General features: G+C 40.1%; 1 protein-coding gene across 2 annotated transcripts; it reads right to left on the bottom strand.

Annotated features, from left to right (window-relative positions):
* Positions 1–9202: 9202 nt before the first annotated feature.
* LOC125240647 (HEAT repeat-containing protein 6-like) lies at positions 9203–16112 on the bottom strand. Of its 2 annotated transcripts, XM_048148644.1 has the most exons (7): positions 15901–16112; positions 15360–15623; positions 14207–14416; positions 13041–13325; positions 11881–12092; positions 10912–11141; positions 9203–10073 (listed from the first exon to the last, which is right to left on the bottom strand). In XM_048148644.1, exons 1-7 carry the CDS (start codon positions 15967–15969, stop codon positions 10042–10044), a joined length of 1302 nt encoding a protein of 433 aa, XP_048004601.1. In that variant the 5' UTR covers positions 15970–16112; the 3' UTR covers positions 9203–10041. The 2 variants fall into 2 exon arrangements, with proteins under 2 accessions (XP_048004601.1, XP_048004600.1); XM_048148643.1 differs by lacking the exon at positions 9203–10073 and having other exon boundaries at positions 10698–11141.
* Between the last annotated feature and the right edge of the window lie 1435 nt (positions 16113–17547).

The following is a 17547-nucleotide window of genomic DNA, read 5'->3' as shown; positions in this document are numbered from 1 at the left end:
TGGACTGTATGAAATACAAGAGAAACAGTGCCAATATTACTGAGATAATTATGAGGATTATTCCAAAATAATTCAATTTCGTGTCTACTTGTCCAGTAACACTATGGACTTCAGCAATTGCAATACTGTTATGTGAACCATCCTCTTTGCTCTGTGCATAGCCCATTTTAATTATATTCAAAATTTACTTTTATTACACGATAAATATATGACACACGTTGTGTGTTGTTAGTACCAATATTTTACGACAATTGCTTATAGTTGACACAAATACATATTTATAAGACAATATATTAGTAACACATACATTGCAAAATTCATTTAAATTAGTACAAAAATAATTCTGTGATCAAAGTTCATACTTTCACAATACAATCTCTTCAGCATTTTATGCTGTTATACATAACGTAAACACTTACGACATCATGACTAACGCTACCCAGCCAGTACTGTAACCGCTATGCTTTGCTATAAAACAACATCACATCATTGCCTTACTATGATAAATAAGACGGATAATGTCTGTTTTGACCGTTCGTATGTAATATAAGTCCCGTTACTGACGTAAAGTTCAACTTAAAACTTAAAGTATCTGATTTCCTAACTAGGGTGCGGAACATCATGTTGCAGAGTCCGACTTGAAACTGATTATACCGGTGTAATGAGTTTGAACGTAGTCTTCCCTCTCGAGAGATAAACTACCGATGCTACTTTTCGGAAAACAGGAAAAAACTTCCTGCTCCCGGGGTCCAGGCTCCATCCAGGAGATGCTAAATTAAACACAGTAGCGGACCCGAATGTCACGTTCTCTTATTCATCGATTAAAAACCTTACAGGTTTATTTATAACCCTACCACTTTTAGTGGTCCGCGGTTTCGAGTTAGCTTCGCTTTCGCTCTGCGTTGTAGTGGAGTCGCTTACCTTACGTAGGTTCACGCTATCGTTGACGTCATCATTCCAAACGTGAGCTGGCTTCAACCTATCAATTGAAATGCGAGCTTGCCTATTTTGAAATTGGATGAGAAATACTTTATCGTCTCTTTCTAAAACTTTAAATGGTCCCATATACGGTGGTTGTAAAGATTTCCTCACGGTATCGTCTCGTACGAAAACATATTCACAAGTTTGCAACTCTTTGTGAACAAATAGAGTACGGTTATTGCGAGAACCAATAGTTATCGGTTTGTATTGAGCTATTGTATCGCGAATGTTGTCAACTAAACTACAAGGATCGCTAGGTTCGTTTGACTGTGTGCTGAAAAAGTCTCCGGGCAACCGTAGTGCCCGTCCGAACATCATTTCTGCGGCGCTTACGCCGTTATCGCTACGTCCTGCGGCACGCAGGCCAAGCATCACAGTAGACAATTCGTTTTCCCAAGAGCCGTTGTCCATTCTAGCCATAAGGGCTGCTTTAAGGGTGCGATGGAATCTTTCCACCTTAGCATTGCTCTGGGGATGGAACGGTGTGGTCCTAATTCTATCTATGCCTAACAGTTTCATAAGCTCGCGGAACAAGTTACTTTCAAACTGGCGTCCTTGGTCTGTCGTAAGTCTGGTCGGACAACCGTAACGTGCGATCCAACCGTCGAATATAGTTTTGGCTACAACCTCTGCTGTCATATCCTGTATGGGAAATGCTTCCGGCCAACATGTACGCCTATCTATTATTGTAACTAGGTAACGGTTTCCATGTGGAGATGTCGGAAGGGGTCCGACTAGGTCTACATGGATATGTGTCATACGGTCGGCATCTTCAAACGTTCCTAATTTAGACATCGTGTGACGATTAATTTTTGATTTCTGACAAGCGATGCAACATCTTGCCCAATTAACTACGTCTTTGTTCATGCTAGGCCAAAAGAATTTCTTTGTAACTAGCTTACGAGTAACACGCGTTCCAGGATGACTTAAGTTGTGCACACTTTCGAATGCTGTACGTCTAAACTTTTGTGGTAAATACGGTCTTGCTTCTTCTAAAGAAATTTCACAATAGACAGATTTACTACATGTAGGTATCGCTATTAGTTTTAATTTTATATTGCTATTTCCGTCGTGCTGATCCGATTGCGTCATGTTTTTTAACCATTCATCTTTTGCTTGCTCGTCGGCGAGTTCTGCGTAGTCAAGTGATGTGGGGCAAACAATGGTCTCTATGCGAGAGAGTGTGTCAGCAACAACGTTCTCTTTCCCACTTATGTGCCGGATGTCAGTGCTGAATTCGCTAATGAACAATAGTTGCCTTGTTCGTCTTGGTGTTTCGTTATTATTCTTGCCTATATTTTCGAATGCTCTACATAAGGGTTTATGGTCCGTGTAAATTATCAGCGGCCTACCTTCGAATGATTTACGAAAATGTTTCAGTGACATGTAAATAGCTGATAGTTCGAGATCATATGCAGAATAACTTTTTTGAGCTTTAGTCAATTTTTTGAAAAGAAACCTAAGGGTTCCCATTTACCGTCAATCAATTGATTCAAAGCTGATCCTACTGACGTAGTTGACGCGTCAGACATTAAGGCTAAGACTGCGTCGGACCGAGGGTGGGACAACGTAACGGCTTTTTTAAGGCCCATTTTACATTGCTCGAACGCCTCTTCGGTCTCGCTCGTCCAAATTATAGGGGTCTTGTCTCGCTTTTTCGCGTTAACTAAATATCGGTCGAGTTTAGCCTGCATGTTCGCTGCTCCAGGGACGTGAGAGCGATAAAAGTTTAGCATTCCTAAAAATCTACGTAATTGTTCTACGTTCTGTGGTTTTGGGTAGTCGACTATGGCTTGCACTTTCTCCTCTAACGGCCTAATGCCCGTGGTAGTTACCTCATGTCCTAGGAACTCCAGCTTCGATTGTCCAAAGCTACACTTGGCTAAATTGATCGTTATGCCGTACTTGTCGAAACGCTCGAAAACCAGTCTAAGATGGTCCCTATGCTGCGCCTCATTATCGCTCGCGATAAGAACATCATCTAAGTAATTGAACAAGAAGTCGAGACCTTCCAGAACTGAACTGTTCATGAAACGCTGAAACGTTTGAGCAGCACACCGAAGCCCGAATGACATTACTGGAAATTCAAATAACCCAAAAGGGGTAATTATGGCGGTTTTTTCAACATCCTGTTTAGCTACTGGAATGCAATGATACGCCCTATTTATGTCTAACTTGGAAAATATCTTTTTACCTGCCAATATGAACGTAAAATCATGTAATCTCGGTATTGGGTATCTATCAGGCTTAGTTTGTGCATTTAAGGCACGATAATCACCGCAAGGGCGAATTTCGCCGTTCTTTTTTGTTACAACCGTTAAAGGGACTGGCCCATTGACTTTTGCTAGGCCTACAAATGCCTAATTCCTGCATACGACGAAATTCCTCCTTAACTTTTTTATACCTGTCAGGTGGTAATGGTCTAGCCCGCGCGAATGTTGGTGCACCCGTCGTTTCGATATGGTGTACCACATTGTGTGTGGGTGTTTCCTTGTATGTCGGTGGCTTTGTTATGCTAGGAAACTGCAATAACAAATCATGATACGGGTGGTTACCATTGACAGTATTAATAGTTGGTTGGTTGCTACGTACGGTCGGTGCGGTTATATTAAGAAAAGTCACCAGATCATGCAATTTGCGATCAGTTAAATTTACTACTAACTTGTGATGACTCAAAAAATCGGCTCCCAGTATTGGCTGTTTAACGTCGGCTATAACAAATTCCCATTTGTACGGTCTACGTAACCTTAAATCTAACGTTAAAACTTTAACACCGTATGTTTTGATTTCTGAGCCATTTGCTGCAAACAGTTTTAGATCAGAGCACTCACCCGCACGTTGTTTGTTCTGCACTGGTAATAAGGAAATGTCAGCACCTGTGTCCACTAAAAAATGCAGTCCAGTGTTTAAGTCTGTTACGCATAAACGACGGCTTGGTTTGATAGTACAGATCTCCGTCCTAGTCGCACTCTGTACTATCTCCGCTAGTTTTCCTGTTGGTTGAGTACCCATGCGCAGGGTTGGCGACATTTGGTGGCGGCAGGACCGAATCGGAAATGGTAGTAACAAAGCCAATCTGGTCTCCTCTCGGCTTGGTTCCGGTGGCGTGACGTACTCCTTGGTCTGGACGCTGAACGACCTCCGCGTCCTCTCCTTCCGTAACTGCGACCTCTTGGCCTTGCCCGTTCCAAGTCCATCATTCTGACGCTTAACTTGGCAATCTCAGCGAGTATCACTGCTGTATCTGCGGTTCCTGAGGTGTTCGCTGCGGCTCTGTGCGCCTGACTCTGTGGTACTGCCGCTGCTGCCACGTTAGGGATTCTAGTGGCTTCCGATACGTCATCGGCGATGTTGGCCAGTGTGTCAAGATCGCTCTCCCTGGATGCTACCAAAACTGCGCGCACTGCCGTAGGTAGGTGATTCTGCCACATTATTCTCAGTGTGGCATCGGGGAAGCTGTCCTTAGCCAGGTTGCGCATCTTGGCCAATAGCTGGGATGGTTTTTGATCGCCCAGGTCCATTTCCCCGAGGACCTTCTCTACTTGCCTGTTTTTGGAATCTTCCAACATCTTCAAGAGCTTCGCCTTAAGCTCCTGATATCGGTTGGTGGCGGGCGGGTTTGTTAGAAAATCCGCCAGCCGCAGTATTACGTCCTTTGGCAGCTTCGACACCACCATGTCGAATTTGGCGTCGTCCCCTATCCGCTGTGGTGTTAATACTGCTTCCGTCCGGATGAACCAAACTCTGGGCTGGTCCACCCAGAAATCTGGTATCCGGCTCGACACTGAAATGGCTACCACATCGGTCGTTTCTGCTGCTGGTACATTGTCCGCGCCCGGTTGAGTCTCACTGCCCGAAGTTAATTTATTGGGATCCGGACTCATTTTTAATCACTTTAACTGTTTCTATTATTCACTGATCGTCCACTGATTCACGTCGGGAGGTCACCACTTTTGAAGTTATTTGTCCGCACTTCTATATTATAAGAGGTGATATATTGGTGTGGAATAATAAGCACTTTATAATTAACTCCGTATATTAAAATAACCAGTTAACGTTACAATGGTCGGAGTGAGACTGGCGTCTCGTTCTCACATTGAAAGGATATTGCTTTTGGCTAGTCAGCTCATATCGCGGTGCGCACGTACTTGAATATGAGCTGACATAGCTATACTGTTCCTACATATTCAAAGTAAAACGACGTTACAACGCGTTTAAGTAGTTTTTATTTAAATTTTCTAGTTGTTCATCATTTTACTTCGCCAGCATAACCCCTACAGTTAAAGTATGGTATCTCAGAGCCGAAGAATTTCGTTCATTGACAGCGTGGTTAAATAAGACGTGTCAAAATCTAGTCAAAGGTTTATTTTTCGCTTACCATAAGGAGTAGGTACATAGTTATACGAATGACGTGGAAAACCCTTCTATGTTACAAGCAACAAATGGGAATTTGTATCCCCAATGAAGCGTTTTTTAGATTTTATTGAAATTTGAAGTAATCTGTACGTTTAACTGTGGTTGGTGAACCTGGCCCAGCAAAGTCAATGTAAGTACGAAATTCTTCGTGCTTAGAAAACATACTTTAATAGAACATCTGTTTAAAACCTAATACATTTGGTCATAAAAAATAAAATTACATAATTACAAAATTTTACAATAAAAATAAGCATTGAATTTATCTCCAGAAATGTTTTAAATAAAAAAAAATATATGACATCTATAGAACATTAAATATATGCTTAATTACAATTAATAATATTTACAAATAAAAATCGGTTTGCACTTATAATCACGACACAATTGGATCGATAATGGAATCAGTTTTGTAGAAATGACATATGTCATAATTGTTCGATTCTTTTCTTGGTTACATAATGCAAAAAATACAGAAAAGCAATAATGATTAATATCTTATACCTTGGAGTCTCATCTCCAAATATTTGGTTGTAATCCTACGCTGGATTATAACCTCTATGGTACATCTTCTCAGGCCTCAATACTGGCTATCCAATTTTAAAAGGTTACTAAAATATAACAATAGACATTTGTATAAAATTGATTCCATTATTGACAAGTAACATTTGGAAGTAGTACGAGTTACATGGGAGCGAAAAACGTTGACACGTTTTACATGAACACTTCATAGTTTGTCTGATCTGATCAACATTTTGTGAACTGTTAACTATCATTGTTAGTATGGCCCCGTTTCACCACGATGACAATCCACCGTAGATTGCTAATCTAGTAGATATTTAAATTGAAACTACTGTCCATACTATTATTAGTCCACAAAACTTCACGAAATTGCCATTGTCAGTAGTCAAAATGTAAATGTGATAAAATAGGCGACAACGTACACTGAATCGTTGACAGTTGACAAAATTATCAGATACAACTGAATACCATCATTGTCTGGCGATGCTTTTTACTCTTATTAATTATTGTCAGATGTTTTTAGTATAGTAATTACTGCTACGTTTCTCGCTTCCCAACACTCGTTTGTTTGAGGAGCAGTGAAAACCAGCCTTGCATGAAACTCGATTATTTACACGATCAAGTAAGTCCAAGGGCAACGAAGACGGGCTAGTATTACAAACAACGTAAGCCGTTTTCGTTGTGCCTGAGTGTATTGCAGTCAGCTGCTTTGGTTTACACAGATGAGGGTGCAGACTTGGTTACGTCACAGTAAAGAATGAAGCAACAAACACTACTCGTATCTTTATATTTGTCTTTGGCTAAAAATGGTCTGATGCGCTATTGGAATACGTGCGGCCGGCCAGCGGCTAATATTATTAAAATCCAAACTTTTTCATAGATTTTAACTTCATAATAATCGTAAATATTGTCCCATGATGCCCCCAAGGAGGGGTACTGTCGCCACTACTCTGGAACTTGGTGGTAAATGATTTGATAACAAAACTGAACGAAAAGCACTTCATTACCATAGGATATGCAGATGATTTAGTCATACTAATCAGCGGCCTGGTAATCAGTACACTGTGCAATCTCACACAGACAGCACTGAAAATAGTAGAGAAATGGTGCACGGAGAATGACCTATCGGTAAACCCTAAGAAGACCGACACAATTCTCTTTACACATAAACGGAAATTGGGCATATACGAAATGCCGACACTATTTGGCACACGACTGACACTTTCAAAAGAGGTGAAATATCTAGGCATAATCCTCGACGACAAACTCAACTGGAGTAAACACCTAGAACAAAAACTAAGCAAAGCAACAGTGGCTTTCTGGCAATGCCGAAGGATGGTGGGCAAGAAATGGGGTCTTGCTCCCCACATCATACTGTGGCTATACAAAATGGTAATAATGCCGATGATCAGCTATGGTGCTATTGTATGGTGGCCCCGCACCAAGCAAACCACGGCAATAGACAAGCTGAATAAAACACAACGACTAGCATGTGTAGCAACAACGGGATGTATGAGAACTACTCCGACAGCAGCTTTAGAAATAATGCTAGGACTCTTACCCCTACACATATACATACAAAAGGAAGCTGCAGCCACAGCCCTCCGACTGAAAGACCTAACCCTATGGACAAAACTCAATTCAACGCACAGAATAATATATGGCGACATGATCTCAAAACTGCCGATGCTAGAAGCGCCAGTGGACAAAATACCAAAAACCACGATCTTCTGCAAAAAATACACGACATTGCTAACAGAAGATCCAAAAGAAGGACTACACCAAACAAATCTAAGAATATTTACAGACGGATCAAAAACAAAAGAGGGAACAGGGTGTGGAGTCTTCTCAGAAGATTTAAACATACACATATCCAAGCCCCTAGGTGAACACAGCACGGTATTCCAAGCCGAATGTGTAGGAATAATAGAAGCTTGCAATGCCATAAAGAGACGACAGGTAAAACATGGAAACATACTGATACTATCAGACAGCAAATCAGTGCTTCAGGCACTAGACAGCCCGAAACTTACCTCGAAACTAATACTAGAATGTCATCAAAGACTCACTGAAGTGTGTGAAGAGGACAACAAAGTAACACTACAATGGATAAAGGGGCACAGTGGATCAAGAGGGAATGATGCAGCGGATGAACTGGCCCGAGAAGGATCAGCCACACCGGCATATGGCCCCGAACCCATCATACCCCTACCAGTATCATATAGGAAAAACCAACTTAGTCAACACTACAAACAGCTACACAACAAATATTGGGTAGAGTTAGACACATGTAGACAAACCAAAGAAATTCTTGCTGAACCTAATACAAAGCTCACAAAAATCCTTCTCAGAACACCCAGACAGCAACTGCGCAAACTAGTAGGATTAATGACAGGACACAACACACTGAACAAACACCTCAATAACATAGGTATAACCGATAGCCCCATGTGCAGAGCGTGCATGGAAGCAGAAGAAACCACCAAACACTTTCTTCTAGAGTGTAAACAGGTAGAAGTATATAGGAACAAGTATCTAGGTACGCCAAACACACTGAAAGAGGTATTTAGCAACCTGAAAACACTGCTAGGATTCGTAGAGGAGCTAGGGTGGTTGGAATAGTGCTACCCCGTCTATTTCACGCAAAATAGGCACAATGGATGTCGACTTGCGGAAAATGCCCAATAAAACTAACTAAAACTGTCCCATGAAGTTAAGTTTAGTGATGAGATGAGAGTGTTCTATCAAAAGCATTTTACTTAACGTATCCCTGTCAATACCCTTTCCGAGGCCAAGATACACTTTGGATGTTAGTAAGTCAGTTAAAAGAAGCAGTCAATTTTAGTTTTCACTTTTTTCGTCCTTACCTTAGACCGAAATTAAAATTACGAGTAGGTACAGTCAACCAATTGAAACCCTAGGCCACTGTAGAACTATGTCACAGTGACGTTATAAATCAGATTGTAAGAAATCTCCACAGACCTATCATTTCGCTTACGCTTAAAGACAGCTGAAGTGTGCGAAAGAGAAGCCGTCACGTATATGAACATCCCATGAGTGAGAAAGAGTCGGACTACCAATGACAAAACGTGACCATTTCTGAGCCCGACAGCGGCCGCTAGCGGCCGCGGCTTTGTTTACATATTTTGAAAATATTCAAAATAATAAATAATTCGGGGGTTGGGGTAATAAAAAAGGATGTGTAAAATATGGTGTCGTGCAGTTTACTAGATTGTTCTGTTACAGGGTCAAATAACCCGCTGAAATACTCATTTCGCAGGTAATTATGATCTTCCGATTGAAATTTTCTTTACGATATTTTGTCAAATTAATAACTTAAAACTGTTTAGTAGGCACTCACATAGTCCATTATTAGGTTTTCTTCTGCTGTGTGCCAATATTTCCTCAAAATAGTCAATCATTTTCAATATTTTGTGTAAAAACCTAAATTGTTAGTTTACACTAGGGCTTGACAATTTCATAATGACAGTATCGATAACTTACAGGAGTACAATATTATATTAGTCGATATGTAATTATTATATAATAATAAATAAAACATTAACTAATATTTACTGCTATAATTAGTTTATTATTATAAATTTTTATTTTATAACAGCCAATGCAATAGCTAATTAGCTAATAGCTAATTACCTTATATTTTGCCACTTTCCACGACTTTGTACATCACAAGGAGACATAAGGTTTCCTGTAATAGAACTATTTTTTTATCATATCAACACTTACTGCTCTCATACCAAAGTGACTCAATAGTTGCCACATGCAAAACGGTTTACATAGACGGTGGCGCCCCTATTAATTTATACTCTCTTTTGCCAGGCTTTCGCTTAGGATTAAGCAGCATCAAATCCCATCAACCCGCCGTCTCTACTAAACAAGGAATTACTATGTATCCAGGGCTTCAAGTACGCTTGGATTTTTGCTGCGCGCGTAGTACAGCAGATGGAGGAAGCGGCGAAACTGCTGGCTGTACCGTCGGGTATAATCAGCACTGACTGGCAGGACCATTGTAACGGAATTCGTAACGTGTTTTAGTTTATCGCCACTCGTTTCGAATTTCCTTTTTTCCGCACAATAGTACATATGGCAATGTACTATTTTGTATTAACTTTGTATGCGTTTTTTAAATCTCTTACCTAGAGAAAAAAGATAAATAAAGGAATACGTAATACTCGTATGCAATTTTATTATAATACATATTAAAAGTCACAGTTTCGTTTTCTTTCAACCCCTTATTTGCCAAGAGTGGCACTGAAGCTTTAGTAGTTTCATGTGTTCTGCCTACCCATTTATGGGATACAGGCGTGATTGTATGTATGTATGTATGTACATATTAAAAGAACATTATTTGAAAAGTACCTAGTCGATAAAATAGTGGAATATCGATAGAATATTTATGTCTATAGACATCACATCACTATTTTTGACACACACATACACAAATTACTCACACACGTGCATGTCATTTTTGGTCTCGTTTTTGAAGCTTGAGGGGCATTCTTTGTCATCCTATTTCTATGGAAATCTCTTACTGCTTGTCATTTTGACATGGTTGTAGAGTGGCCTAGGGTTCCAATTGGTTGACTATACAGTACAACAAAGTTGTCAATCAAACGTGTCAAGAATCAAGTAGTTTTCGAGATTTTCCCTTCTGAGATCGCAAGAGCTGCGTAACATTGAATGAGGCGTGCAGTTGCGTTTCAGTCGTATCTGTATCGGCCCTCAAACTACATACACTGATGCGTCCGCATAAGATAGAATGTGCCGTATTCTTAACCCTTCAATGCATACTGTAGCCAAATGGCTACAGTTGAAATGGCATATCAGTCAAAGTCAATTATAGTATAGACTGTGACGCATAAACTCAAGTCTCAAATGCAATGTTTATGTTAGACATTTCAGAACTAAAATAAAGGGTATAATATGCATTTAAGGGTTAAGAATTATTTAAAATGTAGATATTTTTTAACTTACTCTTATGGACCAAGAATTTCCTCGACGCCCTCACCAGCTCACTCACAAGCCCCGCCTTCATCTTATAATACGGCGTGGCCTGAACCAACGCCGCGCAGCACTTCAGCGCGACTAGTACGACCGCGTGGCTTCGCTCGCTGTCCAATATGGTGGTCAATACTTTGTGCAGACAGTCGATCATGTAGCCGAGAGATACGGAGAAGGGGATGAAAGAGGCGTTGTCTTTTTTGCTGGAAATGTTAATTATAATAATAGTTAAATATAATAATAGACACCTTACACAGATCAACTTAGCCCCAAACTAAGCAAAGCTTGTACTATGAGTGCTAAGCGACGATATACATACTTAAATAGATAAATACATACTTATATACATAGAAAACATCCATGACTCAGGAACAAAATATCTGTGCTCATCACACAAATAAATGCCCTTACCGGGATTCGAACCCAGGACCGCGGCTCAGCAGACAGGGTCACTACCGACTGAGCCCGACCGGTCGTCACTAATTGTATTTAGTAATAGGACTACCCTGAATCTAAAGAGTCCAAGATTAAAATATCCTCTGCCTCTGTACAATACAAACTTTCACATGACATGTGGAAGTGCCATTATATATTTTTCACACCAGGTGGCGCCACTGTAACCGTCTAGTGGAGGTTTTATCTGGCGGTTTTCTTGCACTATGTTAGTTTCAACTGACGCGTGTGGACTGTCAATAACGATGGCCATCTCACATCAACCACATTTGACAGACACATCATCGTCACGCAGCAGACGTCTATGGAACTTCCCATACAATAAAATTTACCGAACGCTTTAACGGGTCACCGTTAAAGCGTTCGGTAACCGTGTGTCAACACGGTTTGATGCAACCGACCCTTACTGAGTTCGGACACGCGAAGTAGGTACATTTGTGTCATCTAGCATATTTTATTTTCATATCTGTGATGTAACCGCTAACATACCTTACTTCAGCCTGTGACAAGTACATCCTAGGCCCAGAGAGCAGCGCCAAAATCACGCTCAACACGCTAGCTCTATTATTAGACGTGGGGTCAGTGACCGCGCAGTAAGCTAAGGTCTTCTTAGCTGCGTCTGTTGCGGTCCAGTTGTCGACTTCTGGTGAATCGGGTAACAGGGCCCACCAGTATCCGAAAATGTCTCGCTTTTCGCTCACCTGAAATCATAAGTTTAAATTTAAAGTAACATTAATGTTGAATCAAAATTAAGGGTGCAGGGGAGAAAGTTGAAAGATTTATTTAAGAGTAAGCCCATTTATAATTAAAAAAAAAATTACCCCTATTACCAATACAACTGTATCACGCGCGCAACATACTTCAAGAGTCTGTATAACTGAATTTACAAGATAGAGTTTAGAGGCTGCTCCTTATCGTCAGTCATCTCATCAATCTCATCATTCACTTGCTTTCACATCATATCATCTCTCACACAGTCTCTCCACCTTTTCCTTGGTTTTCCTCTCCCTTTCACATTCATTCGTCATACGTTTGTCGTCACATGTCTTTCATTTTCATCCCATGTTAGTCTACAAATTAATTAATTGACAAGCCCTACGCCTGCTTGGGCTAAGGGGTCATGAGAATCGACCTTGTAACGTCTAACCTGTAGTCAATGTAATTTACGAAGACGCATGCCTTGATTCCTTCTGTCATGCCCTTAAAGGGTAGATTTATCAAATTCTAGCATCATCCGTTCCATCATACATTCGATACCACAATAAGGGCCAGTTGCATCAACCACATTTGACAGACACATCATCGTCACTCAGCAGACGTCTATGGAACTTTCCATACAATATAATTTAACGAACGCTTTAACGGTGACAGATGGTTTGATGCAACCGGTCCTGTTGCCAATAGGGATACGTAAGAGATGGTCTAACTGTGTGAAGAAGTCGACTGCCGGCAGCCTATACCGTGCAGTCCACATGGCTTATGACCGCATTCAGTGGACACACGCTTCTTGTGGTCGCGATCCCCAGCATTGAGGGAACGAGGAAGAAGGAAGAAAGTTGCTAATCCAGCCTACAGCAGTGTAACTTTCCGGTAAAAATTAGATAAACTTTACTACTAAGTAAAGAAATTTTATTTGAATTCAAACTTACCCTTGTCAACACTAATAACAGATTAGCAGCACTCTGTCTCACCCTAGACCTCAAAGCGACCAGCTTAGCTTCTCGACTGCTCTCAACATCCGAAGCATCAGAATCGCTGGTCAGCACCCAATAGTTCCTGGCCTTCTGCGGCTCCAAGTAGTTCTGACTCGCCGGTCGGTACGTTGAGATGTTTTCGAAATTTTCCACCTCTCTCATTAAACTCTTTTCTGATACCGGTATTTCCTTTTTCAAACTTTCAATGGCATTGTTTCTCTGCTTGCGCAGTTTTTGTTTCTGAAATGAAATTAGAAAATTAGTCAAACTAAATTACAAGACTCAGAACTAAAGAATTACCTTTGGCCCTAATTTTATATTGTGACCAGTTTTTCATCAATAAACTGGTATGTAATTCTAAATGTCACTATAATATTTCTAGAAGTAAATAGTGAAGTCTTGGATTTTGACCCCCATTATATTTTGTGAGGTTTTGCCCGTGTGGTGATGGGTTAAGAATTTCACCACCCCTTTCTTCCCGTGGGTGTCGTAGAAGGCGACTGTGGGATATGGGTTAAATTGTCGCATAGGCAAGAGGCTGGCAATCTGTCAGCCTGTCACTGCAATGTCACAGTTTCGTTTTCTTTCAACCCCTTATTTGCCAAGAGTGGCACTGAAACTTGAGTAGTTTCATGTGCTCTGCCTACCCCTTCATGGGATACAGGCGTGATTGTATGTATGTATGTATATTTTGTAAGGACAATATGGTCCCGAGGCAAAGTGTTTACATTGCAGAGATTTAAAAGTGTTTATTGTAAGGCTATTAACAATAAAGAATATTTTAAATTTCAAGTTAAATCTGTGTCCCTTACATTAACATATAAAATCATAACTACCTACAGAATTGGGAGTTTTTCTTTTTAAAGAGGCCTTAGCTCTGTATGAGTTTCATCACAGAATATATAATAGTACAAGTACAGAAGGCTCACTCCTTTGATGTTTACAAAATGCCGCCATTCTAACCTACATTAACAAACGGACCGCATGCGAGCAGTTGAGAATGAATTTCATTGCGCCGCGTGAAGGTCGTCGCCACTGAATGGGCGCGGCCGCCGACATGTACTTGTATCGCGGAGTGAACCGCCCCTGATTTCATAGAGAAATAAGCAATTTCTACATACTTTACCACCCTTTGTATCCCGATTGATAGTATTAGGTACTGTTGCAATAGTCTGCTGGGCTGGCATGATCTTCTCAGGCTTCAGGCCCTGAACCACAAGGCCATAGACAAGGAAGTAACGGGAAATACCCATAAGTTCTGGTAGTGGAATACATATGGTCTGGTCATTGAAATAGATTTGAGATAGCACTCTTAATGCAGTAACAACCACCTAAAAACATTTAAATGATAAATCACACAACAATCATAAATATTTTTTTAAATATGTGTAATGGCTAAAAAATATTCTAGAAATAACATCCTAAGACCTGCTTTATAGGATTTACTGCTCTCATTAAGTTTAATAAAATTTGAATAATTTTCATATTGTCAGTCGCAATATTTTAGTCACTAAAATAAAAACTAAAATTTAGTGTATATTCAAATTCACTGGTTTTTTAACCCCCGACGCACAAACGAAGGGGTGTTATAAGTTTGACGTGTCTGTCTGTCTGTCCGTCTGTCTGTCTGTCTGTTTGTCAGTCTGTCTGTGTGTGTGTCTGTCTGTGGCATCGTAGCTGCCGAACGGATGAACCGATTTCGATTTAGTTTTTTTTGTTTGAAAGCTGAGTTAGTCGGGAGTGTTTTTAGCCATGTTTCATAAAAATTGGTCCACTATGTCGCGGTCGGGGGTTTTTTCAAAATTTTAATTTTGTGGTTAGGTTATTTTTTGTGTTTAGCTAGCTTAGGAGGTTGATGATGATGATGATACCCTGTTTCCCCTGATTAGGGATATAGGGCTCTCAGATGGGATTTCCATTGTTGATGGTCCAATGAAGCCGACTGAGACAGCCTTAGGTTGATACAAATAACCTAACCACAGAATTAAAATTTTGAAAACCCCCCAACCGCGACATAGTGGACCGATTTTCATGAAACATGGCTAAGAACACTCCCGACTAACTCAGCTTTCAGACAAAAAAAACTAAATCAAAACGGGTCATTCGTTCGAGAGCTACGATGCCACAGACAGACACACACACAGACAGACAGACAAACAAACAGACAGACATACACACAGACAGACACGTCAAACTTATAACACCCCATCGTTTTTGCCTCGGGGGTTAATAAATGGTTCAAAAAGATAAATTTCATAAATAACCAAAACTCACTTTACAATACTGATATTCATCTTGCCCTTTTGTAATTCTCATCAAAAAATTAACAACTAATTGTGATACTTGCTCCTTTAACTCGGAACTCAAGTTTGGTTGTTCAGATGCTTTATTTTCATCGGGCACCGAAGTTATTGAACACATGCATTTTAAGACACTGAGGCAAAGGTGTAGTTGGTTTTGTGTTATCGGCAGACCACATTTACTGGTGTCTAGAAAACTGTTTAAAACTCCTTGGCTGCCTATTAATTCTTCTGAATACTGAAAATATACATAATTCAAATAATTAAAAATCATTTATTAACACCTTCCCTGCGGCAATTAGTGTAAATTACAATTAATCATACTTTGCAAGAGGTCTTTCAATCCTGAACAGTAGTGAATGTGTTAAGATATTTATTGTTCTTGGTACTTTAAAAACTTTTAATTTACAATAAATTAAAAAAGAATAAATTTGAACAATTTATTTGCATACTGCATTTTAAAAGACACAATTGTATTGTATGACTACTCCTGCAAGAATGAAATGTTTACATACCTTTTGACTCGCAGCAACATTTAATTGAATAATACACTGAATGTTGTATAGTAAATCAGGTACAACCATGTCAGAGCATGTTTTGAAACACTGAATATGCCAAAATACCACTTTTTGCACATAATCTGTGTCCAATTGCAAGTTTTGCTTTGTAAGAATACTATTAATTAGATGTGATGTTTTTGCAGCCAAAACCTCATCAGTAGGGACGATATTAGAGCATAAAATGTCAGAGTCGAAACGCTCTGCTATCATCTTCAGGATCCCATTGCCGCTCCCCCGCATACGGTGCACCACTGAAGCATTAGACTTTCGCATAATGGCATAAAAGTCGTCTACATGCGCATTCGCGAACATGCCAGAGGCACTACAATATCGGGGAAGCCTCAACAGGGCCCTGAAGATGTTATTATATTGAACCCTAAGAGAGTGAAAGGTTTTCTGCTTAAAGTTGGTCCACAGGCCGCTAGTATAAAAACATTGGCAATATGATCGGAATAGAGTAATTTTTACCTCAATGCTACATTTAGCGAACCTGTGCGCCAACATGCCACCTCTAACAGATAAAGCCCTTCTCTCCCTCTCCATGTCCATATCATCTTTTAAATCCTCAGTCACTATGTGACCTAAATATCTGAAATTGGTAACACGGTTCAAAGCAGTTCCATTTAAGATTATAGGAGGCACAGTCGCCGGACCCTTATTTTTACCTGTAATTACCATAAATTCACTTTTCTTCTCATTGTACTTTAAACCATGTTCCACAGCATATTCTTGGCACACTTCCAATAATTTACGTATACCCGCTACCGACGGACTCAGCAACACCATATCATCAGCATAACTGATATTATTAACACTTGTGTTGTCTATTCTACATCCAACATGCATGTTACTGAGTCTGCCGATGAGCTGGTCAACATATAGATTAAAGAGCCTAGGCGAAGTTAAACCGCCCTGTCTCACGCCACAATTAAGTGTATATGGATCAGAATAGGCATTGGCCCACTTAACTACATTAATTTGAGTTTTGTACCAATGTGACAATATACCTATTAATTCAGGTGGAATGCCTCTCTCTCTTAACTTCGCCCACAGTATATCGTAAGACACTAAGTCAAATGCCTTAGTTAAATCTAAGAAACAGGCATAGATGGGCGTTTCCCTCTCAACATAATAGCTGGCGGTATGTTTTAATGCTAAAATAGCACTTTCTGTTGATAATCCTTCTTTAAACCCGAACTGAGCATCATTTAATTTAATTTGCCGGCTTAAATACACATCCAATATTCTATCAAGGACTTTTGCCAGTACTGTTGCCAATGATATTGGCCTGTAATTAGTTTTATCTGACAGGTCACCAGTACCATTTTTAACCAGTGGTATAACTAAAGTTTTAGTGAGATCTGATGGCAAATATGCGTGTCTTATGCATGTGGTGTATAACATTGACAACAGTCTGGCAATATGAACACCTGCATATTGGAGGTGCTCAATACTGAGCCCGTCATGGCCAGGCGATTTACCTCTTTTCATGTTCTTAATGGCATCTACAACCTGTTCGCTAGTAATTTGGATAGGTATATAACCAGAGTTAAGCGTGTCTCCGACCACATTGTGTAACGATGGGCATGGCGAGAATACTTT

The sequence above is a fragment of the Leguminivora glycinivorella genome, chromosome Z (assembly GCF_023078275.1).
Source record: "Leguminivora glycinivorella isolate SPB_JAAS2020 chromosome Z, LegGlyc_1.1, whole genome shotgun sequence".
NCBI classification, from domain to species: Eukaryota; Metazoa; Arthropoda; class Insecta; order Lepidoptera; family Tortricidae; genus Leguminivora; species Leguminivora glycinivorella.
Note: the sequence above shows the minus strand (reverse complement) of the source record. Positions and strands in the feature narration are given on the sequence as shown.